We start from the raw sequence: 18,661 nt of genomic DNA, 5'->3' as shown, positions 1-18,661 counted from the left end.
ATTTTGACCGAGAATCACACCTCCATATTCATCTACTTCTTCAAGAGTTTTCTCCAAGCAAATCACCATGCTCACTCTCTCAAAAGCTCATCACATATGCGTCTCTTCTAATCATTACAACAGCTTCTTCTCTTCATCTCCAATTCAGTTCTTGTATTTTAAGAAAAGAAAGAAACATATACTTCACTTCAGCCGTGAAAGCCGCTCGTTCTTCTCTCCCTCTATGGACTTATCATCTCACACCAGCACCCCCTTTCTCCTTCATCAAGCCATCATCTCCGTAATACTCTTGCTATCTCCACGGGAAAAGAAGAAAAGATAGATCTCCAAATTGCCGAGAGGAAGGAGTTTTTAAGAGACCTTCAAATCAGCATGTGTGTTGTCTCTTTGTGCCCATAGAGTAGCGGTTGATCTACCACCTAGTAGCTAGCCTTTTTCATTTTTCTTCAATCAATCCCCTGTGCTTGGATTTAGCTCTCCAATTGGTGTTTCACGAGATTACTTTGTTCTGAACACTTATGGCATACCATGTTAGTAGTTAGAAGCTCTGATGCTGGTTACTGAATTATTGGAGGTTCTCGGACAACAATAGATGGCATCGTAAACAGAAGTAGCACTAAATGACCAATTTAACAGTTCCATTTTCTAATTACCATTCTTGATCATTTTTCTATTAATAACAACTTTCTAATATAATGTTAGTAGTTAGAATTCTTTTTTATTTGTCTTAGATCCTTCACGTGGAGAAGTCAACTCAGTTTCCAACTAATCCAAATTAAAGCTAGTAGACTCACAAGCTATACTAGCACTTACTCTCTTTACAACACTTAGTCACCCCCAAAAGTTCATTTAAGAAAAACAATCTTGTTATCTTACCACTTGGATTAAGTTATATACTTCTCCATTTTCTTTGAGAAATAAATTTAACTATCATGGCAGCAAAAATAATCAATTGGGTAACCTCAAATGTAATAAAAACCCAAGACTTGAGTTTCAGTGTTTAGCATTTGAGTTAATCCAAAGTATTAATTTCCTGTCAATTGCCAAAGATGTCTATTAGTTACTTGTCAATCTGAACTTAGAGATTCTATGTTGAATTTGAATTTGGCTGCTTATTCGGATATGTCTCTTTTTGGTGGTTGAGAATATTAATCGTACATAAATAAATCTCACATAACTAATTCCAAATCTTGCTGAAAAATTCTTACGAAAACTACTGTGAAAAACTATTCACGTGATTCCATATGTTGTACCAAGTTCCACACCTCCCAATCACATTATTATAGTATCTTGCTGAAAAATTCTTGGCAAATACCTTTATCACAATCACAATATTATATTATCTCACAAGTTGGTTACAGAATAGAGTTTTATTGCATTTATCTCTGATTGTACTATTTCTAAATTTTCCTTTCTTGTATTGTATAAAAATATATATTATGTTCAAGAATATGGCATCAGGTCCTTCTGGCCCTCCTATTCCACCTTCAGGAAATTCTGATAAGGGCAAGGGGAAGAAAACTTACGTAGTGAAGTTGATGACACGTTTCAATAATGAAATTGGTTCAACCAGTCAACCAACTACACCTACCTCTACCTCTACTGGTAGATCTGTTCCACCTCCATTAGTTGTTCCTGCCTTCACTCCCACTCCACATCAAGTTCCTACATCTTCACCTACCTCTATTGGTACATCTCTTCCACCTCCAATACAAGTGCCTGGCTTGACACCCACTCCATACCAAGTGCCTCCTTATCTTCAGGCTTCACTCTCTCCCAATGTTGGTTCTAACCCATCAACTCCCACAAATATTGCAGCATCACCTGGTATAGAGGATGCAGATCCACATTCTAGTTCAGCCGCCAATAACATGGAAGAATGTTCCAATAGTCGTCCATTGATTACACCCGTTGGAGGAGGGTAAGAAAAAAAATAACTCAATTAATATATACACAATTCATTGTTGTATTATTGTAATGTTTGAGTTTAATTTTGTTTTAGGTTTTATCCTACAAAAACTGCATCCAAGGCAATCACAGCCACCATCAAGGAACAGTTTGATGAGCCATGGCTAACATGGGGTGCAATCCCTAAGTCAACCAGAGATGTCTTCTTCGAACGTTTTAAGGTAAACACTTTTCATTCCTAATCCTGTTACAAGTCAATAGTTGGTGTCCTGCATTTAATTTATACTTTGAACTTGTTTACTTATTCAAACCTATTATTTCTAATATAACAGAGAAGGGTTTCATGGAAGCCTGAAGATGAGGAAAAGGTCAAAAAAAATTATCACACCAAGGCATCTCATAGACTCTCAGAGATGTATAAAAAAGCTAGAACTCTAGGAAAAAGACCTGATTGGCTGGGGGACGATACTTGGAATGCTCTTTTGGAAAAGTGGAACATGCCACTTTATAGACAAAAGTGTGAAACGACAAAGAAGAATCGGACATCTGAAAAGGGTGGTTGTTTGCACACTGGAGGATCTATAAGCGTGCATGAGCATGCTATTCGTTTGGTATATAACTTGTACATTTTTTTTGTTATATTTGTAATCATAAACTTTACAAATATTTATTAACAACTCCTTTTGTTTGCAGTCACAAGAGCTTGGTCGGTCTGTGCATGTTGATGAAATATTTCAGCAGACACATATTCGTCAATCAACAGGAGAATTTGTGGACGAAAGGTCTAGGCGGACCCATGTAAGTTTGTACTAACTCTATCACATTATAAATTTTCGGTTTTTAAACCTCATGTGTAATGATAATATTTATTCATTTAACAGGAACAATTTGTTGCAAAATTTTCTCAAATTAGATCTGAGACTGCATCTGTTGGTGTCTCAACATCTTCTCCTCTAGACCCTGCGGAGGAGGAAAGATTGAGAAACCGATGTTGGTTAGAGGCTGCTGGTGGAAAATACAAGGGACGCGTATACGGCATTGGAAATGTCACTTCCCAAGATGACTGTGTTGATAGTTACATCCAACAAACACAGGCATCTTCTACTGCTGAACCTCAAAATTCAGAAGAAATTCTTAACCTGAAATCGCAGTTACAACAATATGGTCAGCAGCTTCAAAATCTTGAAGGCTTTATTGGCGTCCTCCTGCCATTCCTTCCGCCTTCAGCCGCCGCGGCTGCACAACAATTTTTAAACCTTCCAAATCCTCAAGTTCAAAATGACGTACCCAATATAGTCCAACCAGAACAGCAACCTCCAGAACAGCAACCTCCAGAACAGCAACCACCACACCAGCAACCACCAAATGAACAACCACAAGATGGAAATGATTACATGCATTATTAGGCATTTTATAGAACTTATTTCCATTACTGTTGAACTTATTTAGAACAACAACTACAATCTGTTTATGAACTTACCAAATGTTGCAGTTATATTGATGTAAACAATATTTATGCATTCATATATACAATGTTTCCTTTGTGGATTAAGTGTATTTGAAAACCTTATTAAATTTATATGTTAATGTGTAATGTATAATGTCCAGGTTTGTTTATAAGAATGCTGAATGTTCACTATAATGTCCAGGTCTGCTTGTATATTGTTGTGCATGGGAAACTGCTATATACAGGGTATTTATTTAGCTCTTGTTAAAACATTATATACGGATTATATACGGATATATCCGTATATAAGTTATATACGGATATATCCGTATATAAGTTATATACGGAAATTATATACGGATATATCCGTATATAATTTCCGTATATAAGTTATATACGGATTTATCCGTATATAATTTCCGTATATAAGTTATATACGGATTTATCCGTATATAACTTATATACGGAAATATCCGTATATAATTTCCGTATATAAGTTATATACGGATTTATCCGTATATAAATTTAGCTACGATGGTATTATATACGGATTTCTGCCCGTATGTAATCCGTATATAAAGACGTATTATATACGGATTTTGGGCTTTATATACGGATTTTTGCTGTATGTAATACACTTTTTTCTTGTAGTGACTTCGGAACTTACTTACATAACTTTAAAACCACATACTTTCACTTGGAATCTCAATACCTAACTTTGATAATCATATACAATCATATATAATCATACCTCATTTGCAAGTAGACCAAAGTATAACTACAATCAATCACTAACAAAGAAGGAGAGAGTAAAACTAACCTGGACCTGTCGTTGAGCGACCACTCTCGTTGAGCGACCACAGGGTTCTCTCGCTCAACGACCTAGCTCGCTGTGCTGATACATAGACAGTGTTCCCAGACTCCAAACCTCTCGCTCAACGACCTAGCTCGTTGTGCGAATAAAAATTACATTGATATCAGACCCCAACCTCTCGCTCAACGACCCTGCTCGCTAGGCGAGACCAAAGACAATGGTTCAAACCCTTAACCCTCTCGCTCAGCGACCCAACTCGCTAGATGAGACCAGAAACAATAAACTGCATAATTATACAACTTGCACCAAAACGACCAATTTGAAATATTTTTCCCAACTTCTAATCCTCCCAGATCGTTTTATATACTCAATTAAGCTTGAACAACTGTGTCTAAACCATCCTAACCTCATTTTAAAGTGTTTACTTACCAATTTAAACTACAAAATCTACCACTTATGGACCAAAATAGAATTCTACCACTTTTGGCACAATTTCAACTAAGTTAAGGACTCTAAGAAGTCCCAAATGACTAACCAAGACTATCACAATTGACCATTTGAGCACCTAACTCCCGAATCAAATTTTCACTAGCCCACTTCCTAAAAAACTAGCTCTAAACTAAGATAAACTATACCTACTCATCATCATACCTTCTTATCAAAGATTTCTACCATATTACATATTAAATAACAACCAAATCATCATACAATATACTTCACAATCACAATTCATTACCACACATTCAAAAACGCATAATTGATTACGCCACATCTACTTTTAAGACAAAAATTCATTCAACTAGTCCAAAATTCCTAAATTTTACTAACATACACAATTGATATCAAACAAAACAACATTCTAGCTTTCCTTACCTCAATATAGCTTGCACAATTATAAAATTCCCCGACCGTTGCTTACACCGCAAGGAAACTCTAGAAAAACCTACAAATCATAGATTTGTGATAGGAAACAAATCTTAGAACCTAAATGGAGCTAAGAATCAAGAAAGAGAGCCTCTCCTCACATGCAAAAACAGATTCTTTGTATGATCATAGATTTAGGGAACAACTAAGAAAAAGGAATGAAACTTACTTGCTCTAATCACCAAATTGGTCGGTTGGAAAGGTAGCCCTTGTCGTAAGGATCACCTAGACACCTATTGATAGTCGAACATATGATTTAGGAGTAAGAAATTGTAGAGAGAAGTGAGAGGAAACGAAGAGAACGATTTTTAGAGAGATAGACGGTATTTAAGATAATGAGACGAGTTTAGAAAATTCTATTTATATTATATGATTATTTAATAATAAAATACTCGATCTTATTATTTTAATACACCTATCAACTCTAATACTCTCTTTTTAGGTTCTTACATAGCACATCAATCACACACGAACGAAAGATAGAGTATCTGTGTCATTGAAGATTTTTAAAATGTAATCATCCATATCGAAGGTTAAAAAAATCATTCAATGTGCATCAAGAGAAGGATGATGCACCAAATCCACTTACAGGCCTTCAAATTCTTGAAAAAGTTAATAAAATACATCATGTATTTGGAAAAACATCCAAGAAGTCATCTGTAACGACCCCTTGGAAGAAGAATTCAGTATTCTTTGATCTTCTATATTTATCCAAGTTAGATGTTAGACATTGCATAGATGTGATGCATGTATAGAAGAATGTGTGTGATAGCTTGATTGATACACTACTCAACATTCAGGGAAACACAAAAGATGGAGTGAATGCTCATTTGGATTTGGTTGACATGAATATCTGAGAAGACTTGGCACCAAGAGAGGTTGGTAAACGTACTTATTTGCCCCTCACATGTTACACAATGTCTAGACAAGAGAAAATAAGCTTTTGCCTTTGTTTAAAGAGTGTGAAGGTACTACAAGGATAATCTTAAAATATTAAGAGTGCAGTGTTGATGCAAGGATTAAAGCTTGTTGGCATGAAGTCCCACGATTACCACGTCTTAATGCAACAATTGTTACTGGTGGCTATTCGTGAAATTTTTCCCAAAAATGTCAGGGAGACTATAACTCGATCATGTTCGTTTTTTTCGTCAATTTGTAGTAAAGTCATTGATCCTACAAAGTTAGATGAACTTCAAGACGAGATTTTTATCATCTTGTGTCAGCTAGAGATATTTTTCCCTCCATCTTTTTTTGACATCTTGGTACATTTACTTGTTCCTTTGGTTAGAGAAACCAAGTTGTGCGGACTAATATACTTAAGAGGGATGCATCATTTTGAGCGTTATATGAAGATTTTGAAAGGGTATGTAAAAAATCCATATCATTCTAAAGGTTCAATGATTGAAAGGTATATTGCTGAAGAAAGTATCGAGTTTGGTCCAAATTACAGGACTAAAACAAATCCAATAGGAATTCCTCGCACATCATGGTTGAATAAATGTTCTACAAGTAAAAGCATCTAAGGTGTGAATGTGGTGACGAAAGATCGTGAAGAATTGTTGCAAGCACATTTGTACATATTGAACAACACAGATGAGGTGATCCCTTTTTCGGAAGCACACAAAGTCATTGTGAAGGAAAAAAATCCAAGACAATCAGAGAAATGACAGTTGATGGAGCATAACAGAACATTCATGTTTTGGTTCAAATTCGAAGTTAACAAAGAGTCACACTCTTCTGAGACTTTGTTGTGGCTTGCAAATGGTTTAAAGTTTGATGTTGTATGTTGTATAGGTTATGAAATCAATAATTGCACATTCTATACGAATACTTTGGATAATAAAAGCACAATACAAAATAGTGGAATAAGTCTAGAAGTTGAGTCACTCCAATTTTCCACATCCAAAGATCAAAATTCTATACTTGGATCAATGAGATATTATGGTATAATATAAGAGATATGAGAGGTTGATTACACTATGTTTTATGTTCCATTATTAAATTAAGTGGTTTGATAATAAGAGTGGTGTGAAAATAGATGAATCAGGTATGACACTGGTTGATTTTCAAAAGATGGGTTATCGAGACGAAGCATTTATCATCGTACAGCAAGCATCTCAGGTTTTTTATGTCAAAGATCTTGTGTTTGATTATTGGTATGTCGCTCTTTAAGGTAAAAAATAGATTAAAGTTAACAAAGACAATCTGACTAATATTCATATTGTTGACAACCATTCATTTAAAACAACGATAAATTTGGATGATCACCCTCTAGTTGATGATGTACATACAATTCGGGAAGATTATAATGAGAGAATATACATATGACTAAACCATATCTTTATGTATACATTTCATATTTGTGTATAAATTTGTGATTTGTTAAATAATATGTTATTATATAAGTCTTTTATTAATATTTCATGTTTTTATTTATTTTGACAGATATGGTTGACCATCCACATTCAGGAGGGGATGAGGCTCCCCCATCTAGACCCACTAGAGGAGCCACCAAATTGAGACAATTGATAATCGAAAGAAATAGTGGTGAAAGGACGTTTATGGATGTTAATGTGATCACTAGTGTAGCATCTAGCACAAATGCATATGTATTCAGATCATACCTATGAGTACTGGCATGTGAAACAATATTTATTCTTACTCCATCTTTTGATCATGTGTCCAAAATTGATCAGAACATAATATGGAATGGTATATTGGTAAGTTAACTAATATCATTTGATTTACACTTTGTTTATATTGATAATTTTGTATTGATACAAATTTATTCTCTCTATTGTAGATGACATTTGAGATTCCAAATGTCGTCATGCTTAGAAATAAGTGTTTATCATCTATTGCTGAAAAATTTCGAGGTTTTAAGACTAAATTGACCTCTAGATATATTTTTGGAGCAAAGAAAAATGAGTCTTCATGTGCAAAATATAAGACCATTGATGAAGAGACTTGGCACCTCTTTGTAGAGAATCGTGCATCAGAGGCATGGCAGGTTAATATAGTGGATATTATTCAATTCCTCATTAAAATATTTATATCATATGAATTAATTCATTATGTGACAGGAAACAAGGACAAACACAAGGTATAAGTGCTAAAAGTAAAAACCCCCACTTATTATCTCATGGAGGGTATAGGAACCTTGAAGACAAAATCCTCAAGCAAAAGACAGAAGGTAGATCCCCACTTCCTGAGGGTGGTAGTCCACAGCCTCCTTCACCACCATCTCGGCATGAGAAGTGGAAGTTAACCCTTCGTATAATAATAATAGTTTAATTATACATATTACATTGAAAATTATAAAGAATAATAGTGTTTTGTTATGTTATAGGTCTCCTTGGTTGAATAGAGCTCCTAAGGTCAATTCACTCTAGAAGGTCGTCAGAATATTCTTACCACTGCAATTGGACAACCTGAGCATCTTGGCCGAGTGCGTGCTACTGGAACTTTAGAAGTAATTGAAAGAGTTATGCGCCAGATTTAGCAGTAGTTTGAGAGTTATGGGATGCGTCCGCAGCCAACTCCTGTAGCGAAACATGTTGTGCTTCTCACAAGTAAAATTAATAAACAATTTTGTTCAATAATTTATTATTTGTAGAAGCTAACATTTACTCTGGCAGGTAGAAGCGGTAAAGGAAAGTTGTTCAACGCCAGTCGTCCCAAGGGACGACATGGACGACCCTGGTCCATGTCTGCTATATGTTTTAGATGGTACCAAGACAATGCTGGTGGATCGTGGAAAAGTGTTTCAGGCAACAACTATTGTTCATGGTATGAAGCTATTAGAGGATGAGGTCAAGGTCTCAATAGACGATATGATCATACAGATGAGATTTTCACTGTAGCATAGGCATTACAATCTTTTATCGCTTGGCCTAAACACTTGGTTGGTTGTATTTCTGACCCCCTAGTATGGACTCCTACTTTAAACTTCTCAATTTTAATGTTTACATGTTATTGATGTCAAAACTTATCCTATTTTTCCATGTAACAACATGCGTATGAAGACGAAAAGATTCATTTATCTAAGGACTATCCTCTTGGTGCATTACAATACCTTTGTGACATCATTGCAGATAAGCCGATGATGGTTGAATATGATCCTAATGTATTTGGGAAAGGCTCTGACATCATTCTTATAGTTTTTTTATAATGATTTTCACTAAGTATTTATAACTATGATGATATATTGTAGTGTAATGGACAAAGTGGGTCATATAAGTGCGGATACTATGTAATGGATTGGATGACATACACTATTCATGCCTATATTACAAGGGGTTGGGAAACAATAATATTTGGATTTAATGAATTTTATTTTTCTTCATTGTTTGGAATTCATATACATTAATTAATAACATGTGTCTTGTGTAGAGATTCAAGTCTCCTACTCCAATTCCTGAGAAGCCACTTACTATCCTAAGGAAGGCACTTGCAAAACATCTAATTGATTATACAATAGTGCGTAGTTATTAGGATTTAAAATACGTTAGCATTTATTAGTTGCTTTGATTTACAGTTATTCGACTCTTTACATTATGCTTTAAACATTACGTGTTGTAAATATTGACTGTTGTGTTCAATATGGGTAATAAATATATTGTCATATGCTAGTCTGTTTTTGTGATGTTAGATATCGCAAAAACAAACGTCCTATTAAAAAAGAATCATAGAGTATAAGCCTCAGTTATAGCAAAAATCAAGCTAGAAAACAGTCCATGGCCTTGGTTGAACCACAACCGCTACCACAGGGTACACCAGATTTAAAAAAATTATAATAATTTAAGGGTTATGGCCTCAGTTCTTGCTTGAACCACATAGGATCGTGTTATTACCTCGGTTGAACCGAGGCCAAAACCCCCCCACCCCCTCAGATCGTTTATTCGAGGACAATACTCTTGGTGCATTACACAACCTTTGTGACATTATTGCAGATAAGTCGATGATGGTTGAATATGATTCTAGTGTATTTGGGAGAGACTCTGACATCATTCTTATAGTTGTTTTGTTCTAATGATTTTCACTAAGTATTTATAACTATGATGATATAATGTATTGGAGGACAAAGTGGTTGGGAGAGACTCTGACATCATTCTGACACTATTCTTGCCGATATTACAAGTGGTTGGGAAACGATAATATTTGGATTGAATGAATTTTGATTTTCTCCATTGTTTGGAATTCATATACACTAATTAATAACATGTGTCTTGTGCAGAGATTCAAGTCTTCTGTTCCAATTCTTGAGAAGCCACTTACTTTCCTAAGGAAGGCACTTGCAAAACATCTAATTAGATTATACAATATTGCATAGTTATTAGGATTTAAAATACATTAACACATATTAGTTCGTTGATTTATAGTTATTAGACTTTTTACATTATGGTTTAAACATTATGTGTTGTAAATATTGATTGTTGTGTTCAATTTGAGTTGTAAATATATTGTTTAATATGTAGTTCTGTTTTTGTGATGTTAGATATCACAAAAACAAACTTGCTATTAAAAAAAGAATCGTAGAGTATAGGCCTCAATTGTAGCAAAAACCAAGGTAGAAAATAGTCTATGGCCTTAGTTCAACCACAACCGTTGCTACAGGGTACACCAGATTTTAAAAAAATAAAATAATTTAAGTTCTATGGCCTCGGTTCTTGCTTGAATTGCTGCCATAGGCTCATGTTATTACCTCGGTTAAACTGAGGCCAAAAGTCATCCCCCGCTCCCCCCTCCCTGCGCCCCCACCCGTATATTTTTTTTTTCTAAGAAACCGAAGCAGAAACCCTTACTATATTACCTCGGTTGGAACCGAGGCCAAAAGTCCACCATCTTTTTACCTTACCAGTATATACCTTGGTTTGAAAATTGAGGCGTATTGTAAAAAGCAACCGCTGTCGTTTTCCTTCGCTGCGCTAGTGTTAGTGTCATCACCATCATAAAGGGGAAGGACGGTGCTTTAGGACCATCGAAAATCTTCTTATGTTGGCGAGTTTTGTGCTTGTGAGCCTCACTTGTCTTCGCGAATCGACTCCTAATATGTTTAACGAGGGTGTGTCTAAGATTAGGGAGATTGTTTTCCATTCTCCAAGGCAGTTAACTCCTATCAACTTTTGAAGGTCGACTTGTTACGTAGGGCCTCAATCTGATGCGAAACTACCTGTGTTGGACCTTATGTTGCTAGATGAACATCTATATCAATGCTGCTTATCACCATTAGGTGAAACTTATCTTATGGAAAAATTGTGTGTGATGATCATGAGAAGATGAGGTCGGGTTACCTTTTATTGGGACTCCATGTGGGCACCAATGTTCTTACTTGAAAAACTTAAAGACCTTATTGAATCACATTACTTAATATGCAATGTTCTTGAAAGAGTGAGGGGACTTATTAAATCACATTACTTAATATGCTTCTTGGGCTAGAAAAAAATATATTGTTTGGAAAATAAAAATGAGTATAATAAAACCGTTTGAAACAAAAGTAAATAATTATAGTTTCTTTCATATAATACCAATGCAAGTAAATAATTATAGTTTCTTTCATATAATACCAATGGCAATTACTTTCAGAATATATAAATATTTTGTAAATATTAAAATAATTAGCTTTTAAATTGATTGGTTTGAAAATTTACTAGAATAATTATATAAATAATAATCTTTAGATAATAAATGAATTTGTTTCGAAAAAAATAATGTAATTAACCTGTTTCACTATGATTATTTCACAATCTTTTATTTAATTGCTATTATTTTAATTTGCTACCAAAACCCATAATAATATTAAACAAATTTATATTAACATAACATAAACATTTTAATTATTTTAAGTGCATTTTATTTATAGATTTCTAGACATAATATCTTTAATATATTTTTATATAACTAGTAAATAATTTTAATTGTATTAGGTTAGATTGTTATCTTTATTTTTTATTGTGACAATATTAAAGTTGCCTTTTATTATTTACATTGACAATATTAATAGCGTAAACAAAATTCATAACTTATACCTCGAAAAAAAAATTTGAAACAAAACAAAACAAAATCAAATAAAAGTCGAATCCAACATGTGCACAAAAATTAAACAAAACCCATAACTGAAAAAAGGGCAAACGAGTACCTTGTTTGGAAGATTAGAATGAAGATATTACAAGAGTTGAAAATGAAAATAATTAATGACACTTTCTTTCATATAGTACCAATGGCAATTACTTTCAGAATATATAAAATTTTGTAAATATTAAAATAATTAATTTTTAAATAACTGTTAAAAGATTAAAATTGGAAAAACAAATGTGTACACTAAAAAGAATATTTTCGCTTTTGGTACACAATATTTTTTTTTATAGTTTTACTCTTTTAATAATTTCTTTCTAAATTTAAATAAAAATTTATTTCCAATTTTATATTTTTAATAATTATTTATAATATAAAATCCATTTACGGAATAAAAAATTATAACAATTATTTATAAGCTATAAAATAATTTTTATAAATTAAAAATTATATAATAATTTTTATTTTAATGATTAAAAATCATTTTTTAGTTTAATAGGAAAAATATTATTATTATTTTTACACGTGTTTGTACTTATTTTAATATTTTTATTATAAAAAAGAAAAATATAAATATGTGTTTACACTAATAATTTAATAAAATATTTACTATGGTTAAGAGAAAATAAATTCACATGAGCTGTCTAAATTTAAACAACTCTCAAACTCAATATTTATTTATTTTTTTTCTTTTTTTCTAATTCCTCTTCTTTTTACTAATGAGTCTAAACATAATACCGCGCCCTAAATTCTCTTAATATATGACAGTTTCAATTTCACTGGTTGAGTTAGTCTTGTGTGTTTGTGCGGCGGTGTCTTCTTCGGTTCTTATTTTCCCCCCAATGTACGGTCATCCTTTCCCTTTCCGAGGTGGTCATCCGTCACCACCGCCGCACTCCGCCAATGCTCCAAACCCTGACAAGTTATTCCTGCAACCATCGCTGCCGCAGTATCCTCTAAATGTCCCCAATCCCACCACCGGCTTCTTCCATCAGCCACCACGATCTTTCTTATTCACCAACACAGCTCGGTCTTTCCCTCAGAACCCGCCCCCAAACCCTAAACTCGCAATTGACCACGCTGAGCGCGCCGCAGCCGCCGCCTTCAGCACCGTCCTCGCTGCTGGTGGCTCAGTCTCGGCATGGGAGGTCTCCCAGACCACTCTTTCGATTCTCCAAGTCGATTCTTGGAACTCCTTGGGCATCAAAATGCAGCAAGTACCCTCCCTTCACCGCCTTATGATCACAGAAGGCAAGGTATGAATGTTATGTCATTTCATTTAATGTCACATCACTCGTTGGGAATATTCGGTTAAGAATTGATTGTTACATTATGTGGATTAATGAAGTACTACTAATACTCTCTTCTAAGTGTCTCCAAAAGTAACAAAAAAATTTAGACAATCCTGGAATATTGAATATCCGTCTCTTTTAGTCCTAATTTTATGTAAACTAGTAAAAAGTTTAAGGACCAATTTGAAGTGGTTTTGAATATTTGGCTGACTACTCAATGCGATCTCCACTGCTTCTAGGCCTATTTAGGTATTTTTATACTATTTTGGTACTTTTTGAGTAAGAAAGGAGTTATTATGTATTGATTGATGTGCAGGTGAATGCTTTTGTCCATTGCTTTGTTGGGGTCCGGAGGATCACTTCCTTGTATGATTTGGAAGTGGCAATATGCAAGAATGAGGGTGTTGATAACTTTGAAGCGCTAGGATTGGGACCTTTGTTGCATCATCCTTTGGTTATTCACTATTTCTCCCTTCACTCTGATGTAACCCAGGTGTTTAAGATAACGAGTGAGGAGATAATTCAGTTTTTGAGTGAGTTTTTGGATGCTTCTACATGTGACAAAATTATTAAGGTTGAACAGTTTTTGGATTTTATTGCCAAGAAGCGATTGGTTAAATGCAAGGAATGGCTTGGGATTCGGATTCAGAACTTGGGGTATGTTATTTCTTGTTTCACTTACATGGTGGTTGAAGTGTATTGTTCATAAGTAGCATTAGAAAGATGAAGTGAACGTGTAATATGTTGGAGATTTTTCATGTGATAATTATTTGATTTACGCTCCTCACTCACTAAAATTGATGACATGGGAGATTTGATATAATGCTAAGTAAACAAGTGCACTTAGTTAGCCAGCAAAATTCTTTATAGGTTTAATGCGTGGATCAAAATTTAATATTTATAGTATCAATGTTTATATTGGCATAATTTGCAAATGAATTATCTGGTTTAGCTCTCATGGAAGATTCTTCAGTCCATTCTCATAAACTAACGATGTCATGCTGAACACACAGATTGAAATGGGGAGTATTTTATATTTGCATCTTTGAATGTAACTTTTGGTCCAAATATTTTTAACTGGCTTTTGAAGTTGTTTTATTTCATACCTTCAAATTTTGGGATTCATACAAACTAATTCAGAATAAGCTCTACAATTTGCTTCTTGCTGGATCAGAACCCTTTCTCTTGAAATTGTATTTTGCTGTGCTTTATATAACCTTTACTTTTTTGGGCAGTAGTTGTAATGTGACTTTTTTGCAATCTTGTTTATTAAGTAAGAGATATTGTTGTGTGTCTATTAGTAGCATTGTTTTTTTTTTCTTTTCTAGCTTTCTCCCTTGTCTTATTTTGTTCACGTCATGTCAATGCCAACAATCATATTCATATCTCCAATTTCCCGTTAAATTTCAGTGATTGAGACATCTTTTTGCTGGACTTATTTTATTGATAAGTATTGTAGTTTCAAATGTTCTGTATTGAGATTTGAGTATAATTTTTCTACACAAATATTTTTCTGAAGACCAAAAGTGTGCTTGGACAATTCACTATGGCAACATGCAGTTCTATTAGCAAACAATAATCACCTCCACAACCTTCTTAAAAAGCTCATGGAGTAGAGAAATAATTGCTTTTATGTTTTCTGGGGTTTTGTTCTCTGTTCTGTGTTGGATTTAGAGTGGCTTTCTTATCCAAATTAATGTTTTTATAATCACAGCATGCATATATCTGCTATAAGAGAAGCTAGAAATTCAGAGCAATCAACATTACAGAAACACGTGAAGACCTTAAATTTGAAGCGTTCTCTCTCTTCCTCTCAGAAAAAACAGTTAGATGAACGTTTTAATGCCATTACACAGCGCATTGAATGTTTTTCTCCTGTAAAAAAGTCTTTTTGTGGAAAGCATATAAGATTTATGTCATCAAGCTCCGAAGATGAAGATAGTGATTCTTCTGCAGCTGAACAAAGTAATAACATTATGGGTAACCAGTCAAACCCATCACCACAATTCACTAGAAGTTCAGAACGAGTAAGTAGTTGTCCTTACCCATCTGCAACTGAAGAGATGGTACGACTTGGGGTGAGGAGTGATATAAATTCTACAAGAAAGGAATTCTGTCAGCAACCAAGAAAGAAAAGGAAATTTGAAAATGTAACTTCTACAAGATCTGCTGCTTATAAGTTGCAAAAGAGAAACAGACTCGGACGTGGTGTAACCCCAATCCATAATGGTAACAAAACAGGCAAAACCAAGGTACCAATGAATATGGAAGGAGATCTTTCAATCACTGATGATTCTTTGCATTTGTTTGTTGCAACCTGGAAGGAGGCATGTTTGGAGCGCACGGTTGATGAGGTATGTGTTAAAGATCATTCAAATGAGATGATACTTTTTTATGTTTTGCTAAATGGGGTAAAATAGTCAGAATGTTCAGTAAATAACTAGTCTTGGGGTCTCTGGGAGTCTTAGGCCCTAAGCAGGAAACAACCTAGGATTTTGTCAATTGAGCATTTTTTCTGTTTTTATATTATTGGGATGCCTGAGAAATTCATTTATATGGGAAATCTATTGCAAAATATTCAAATAGTTTACATTTTTCCTTCCCTCATGTTAACACATTTCTCTAATAAAAGCATGCACATTCTGGTTCTTTTTTTTTGTGAAATTTTTACATCCCTTAATATCTTTCATCATTTACTACTTTATCAGCCTAAAATTTGCATGCACAGTGTATGTCATCTTGATAAGTGCTAATTTCTGTATCAAATGGGTAAAGATGAAAAAATATAAGTTAACAGCTAATATTGCTTTTGATGCACGATATTATGTTTTTAAATTTTCTAATTTTTGCTGGTTTTTATACCAAAGTATTTTCATTTTAGTTGTTTCTAATGGTATGCAGCTGTTGAAGCAGTTAATTAGTTTTTTGTTGCTTGCTGTATTTTTTTTTCCTTTAGAAAAATAAATACACTATTTTCAGGACCATATGCAAAGACCAAAGATCTCATAGTGGTATAATTTTTGAATAGAAAAAGATCACCTTGTGCTGACATACAAACAAGTTGGATAGACTATTATTTTTGTTTTTGTGCAGAGAGTTTGAACCAATTTATCATTATAGCGGTTGTTTTTGGAGGATTATTGAATTAAATTTATTTATTTGTTTTATTATGGAGTGATTTGGTTGTTGCCTTTACATGGAGAGCAATGCCAGCTTTGAAATATATTTTCTTACTGTCCTCTCATTACTTCATTGGGATGATGTAGTCTCCTTGGCATCTTCCTATGTGGCACCTTAGTTGTTCATATTATGAGATGTCAATTTGGTTTTTTCTCATTCAATTAATGTTTTCCTTCTCTTTGATCCCTTTCCACCCAAGTATGTTTATCCATGTATGCTGTACTTCTTCGTCTTCAACTTCAATGAACTTCTTTTAGGGAAACAAATACTCTTCTATGAATATTTATTCATCAACTTCAGCTAGGAATCGTTTTTGCAGAAGTATACTTGTTTTAGATATGTGTAACATAGGTGTAACAGTCCTTGATTCACAATTAATATGTAGGTTTTCGACAGGATGCTTCAATTCTATAAAGTAAAACACTGTCGTTGGAAGAGAACAAGGAGAATAAAAAATTTGTTCTCATCAGATCCTTTCATTGGGTTACTGAATGTTGCTGTAAGCTTCCTTTTATTCATTCTTATTAGATATATTATCTTTATCTTATCTTTATTTTTTATCTTTAGTTAGTTTATTATTATTTTTTATTTGTATTTTGGGCTTAGTCTATATTTCTTCTATTATAAATAGAGTACCTTATGTGTATATTTAATACAAGGGAGATTAATCCCATACATAGTTTTCCCTATATTCAACATGGTATCTAGAACCTAAGGTTGACTCAGTGAAGAAGGAAGATCCCGACGACGTCGAAGACTCTTCAGACGAAGAAAGGTTCACCTTTCCTTTGTACCTATCAATACCCCTTCCATGAAGTTTCACCTTGTCCTCAAGGTGAAAAGCAGGGAACTCTGTATTGGTGGTTGTTGCAGGTTCCCAACTATTTTCAATGGATGGTAGGTGTTGCCACTTAATCAAAACTTCCAAATCTCTTGTTGGAGACGTGCGAACATCGAACAACTCCTCTGGATAGACCTCTAACATCAATTCTTCTGTAAGTGTAAGTGGAAGAGGTTGAACTAGAGTGGTTGGTTGGGCAGTGCGCTTGAGGAGGGAGACATAAAAGACTGGGTGAATTCTGCTATGGGTAGGGAGGTCCAACTTATAAGCTACAGGTCCTATGCATTCCTGGACTATATAAGGACCATAAAATTTGGGTCTAAGCTTCTCATTTGGTTTGTTAGCCAGCAATTTCAGACGATAGGGTTGCAACTTAAGATACACCCAATCACCCACTTGGAACTCCACCTCCCTTCGATGTTTATTAGCCTGTTTCTTGTTCTGTTCCTGGGCTTTGCATAAATTTTCCTTCAGCTCCCTTAATATCTCATCCCATTCTTATTGTAATTGATTCACACTTTGCACTTTTGATGGGATAGTAGAACCTTTGAGCAACAAAGGAGGGTCACGACCATAAATACCCTTAAAAGGGGACATCTTAGTAGAACTACTGTAGTTAGTATTAAACCGGAATTTTGCCCAAGACAACCACTGGGGCCACTTCCTAGGATGTGTATCAGTCATGCAATGTAAATAAGTCTCTAGGCAGCGATTAACCACCTCTGTTTAGCCATCGGATTGGGGATGATATGCAGTGCTAAACCTGAGTTTTATATCAGCTTGTTAAAGCAATTCTTTCCAAAAATTGCTTAAGAAAATATTGTCTCTATCAGAGACAATTGTAAAGGGAAACCCATGAAGTCTTACTATTTCTTTAATAAACAATTGAGCGACTTGTGCTGTTGTAAAGGGTGAGCAAGTGCCAAAAAGTGAGCATACTTCATGAGTCTACCCACCACCACGAGGATGGTGTCTTTCCCTTTGACTTTAGGTAGGCCCCAATGAAATCCATAGAGATGTCAGAGACCAGACTTGAGTGGGAATGGGTAGAGGCTGTAATAAGCGTGCTGGAGCAAGTGTTTCAACTTTGTTCCGTTGACAAACTTCACACTGTTGGACCCACTCTTTAATATCTTTTTTCATACCCTCCAAATAAAAGACCCCCCGCTATCCTTTTAAAT

At 34.4% G+C, this 18,661-nt stretch overlaps 2 protein-coding genes and 1 pseudogene across 2 annotated transcripts in view; all 3 read left to right on the top strand.

Moving 5' to 3' along the window:
• The first annotated feature begins 1,439 nt into the window (after nt 1–1,439).
• Nucleotides 1,440–3,314, top strand: LOC148206109 (uncharacterized). Its single transcript, XM_088112840.1, has 5 exons — nt 1,440–1,921; nt 2,003–2,129; nt 2,241–2,519; nt 2,602–2,706; nt 2,790–3,314. Exons 1-5 carry the CDS (start codon nt 1,440–1,442, stop codon nt 3,312–3,314), a joined length of 1,518 nt encoding a protein of 505 aa, XP_087968966.1.
• A 2,522-nt stretch (nt 3,315–5,836) lies between these two features.
• On the top strand, nt 5,837–7,277 carry LOC148206108 (uncharacterized; annotated as a pseudogene).
• Nucleotides 7,278–12,951: 5,674 nt separating this feature from the next.
• NOV (Histidine kinase-, DNA gyrase B-, and HSP90-like ATPase family protein) overlaps nt 12,952–18,661 on the top strand; it is a 36,491-nt gene continuing 30,781 nt past the window's right edge. Inside the window, exons 1-4 of the mRNA XM_088104090.1 lie at nt 12,952–13,423; nt 13,776–14,116; nt 15,174–15,813; nt 17,025–17,138. Coding sequence (XP_087960216.1) covers nt 13,010–13,423; nt 13,776–14,116; nt 15,174–15,813; nt 17,025–17,138 — 1,509 coding nt within the window. The 5' untranslated portion in view covers nt 12,952–13,009. The remainder of the gene's footprint in view (nt 13,424–13,775; nt 14,117–15,173; nt 15,814–17,024; nt 17,139–18,661) is intronic.

This window comes from Vigna umbellata, chromosome 1, assembly GCF_029865625.1.
Source record: "Vigna umbellata cultivar VRB3 chromosome 1, Vumbellata_1.0, whole genome shotgun sequence".
In the NCBI taxonomy this organism is placed as follows: domain Eukaryota; kingdom Viridiplantae; phylum Streptophyta; class Magnoliopsida; order Fabales; family Fabaceae; genus Vigna; species Vigna umbellata.
This window is presented reverse-complemented; position numbering and strand designations above follow the sequence as displayed.

What these genes read in the sequence shown, in the direction of transcription:
- LOC148206109 (XM_088112840.1), top strand. Translation starts at nt 1,440, where the DNA reads ATGTTCAAGAATATGGCATCAGGTCCTTCTGGCCCTCCTATTCCACCT. An exon ending in ATTACACCCGTTGGAGGAGG is followed by an intron (nt 1,922 to 2,002) that starts GTAAGAAAAAAA and finishes ATTTTGTTTTAG; the next exon opens with GTTTTATCCTACAAAAACTG. An exon ending in TCTTCTTCGAACGTTTTAAG is followed by an intron (nt 2,130 to 2,240) that starts GTAAACACTTTT and finishes CTAATATAACAG; the next exon opens with AGAAGGGTTTCATGGAAGCC.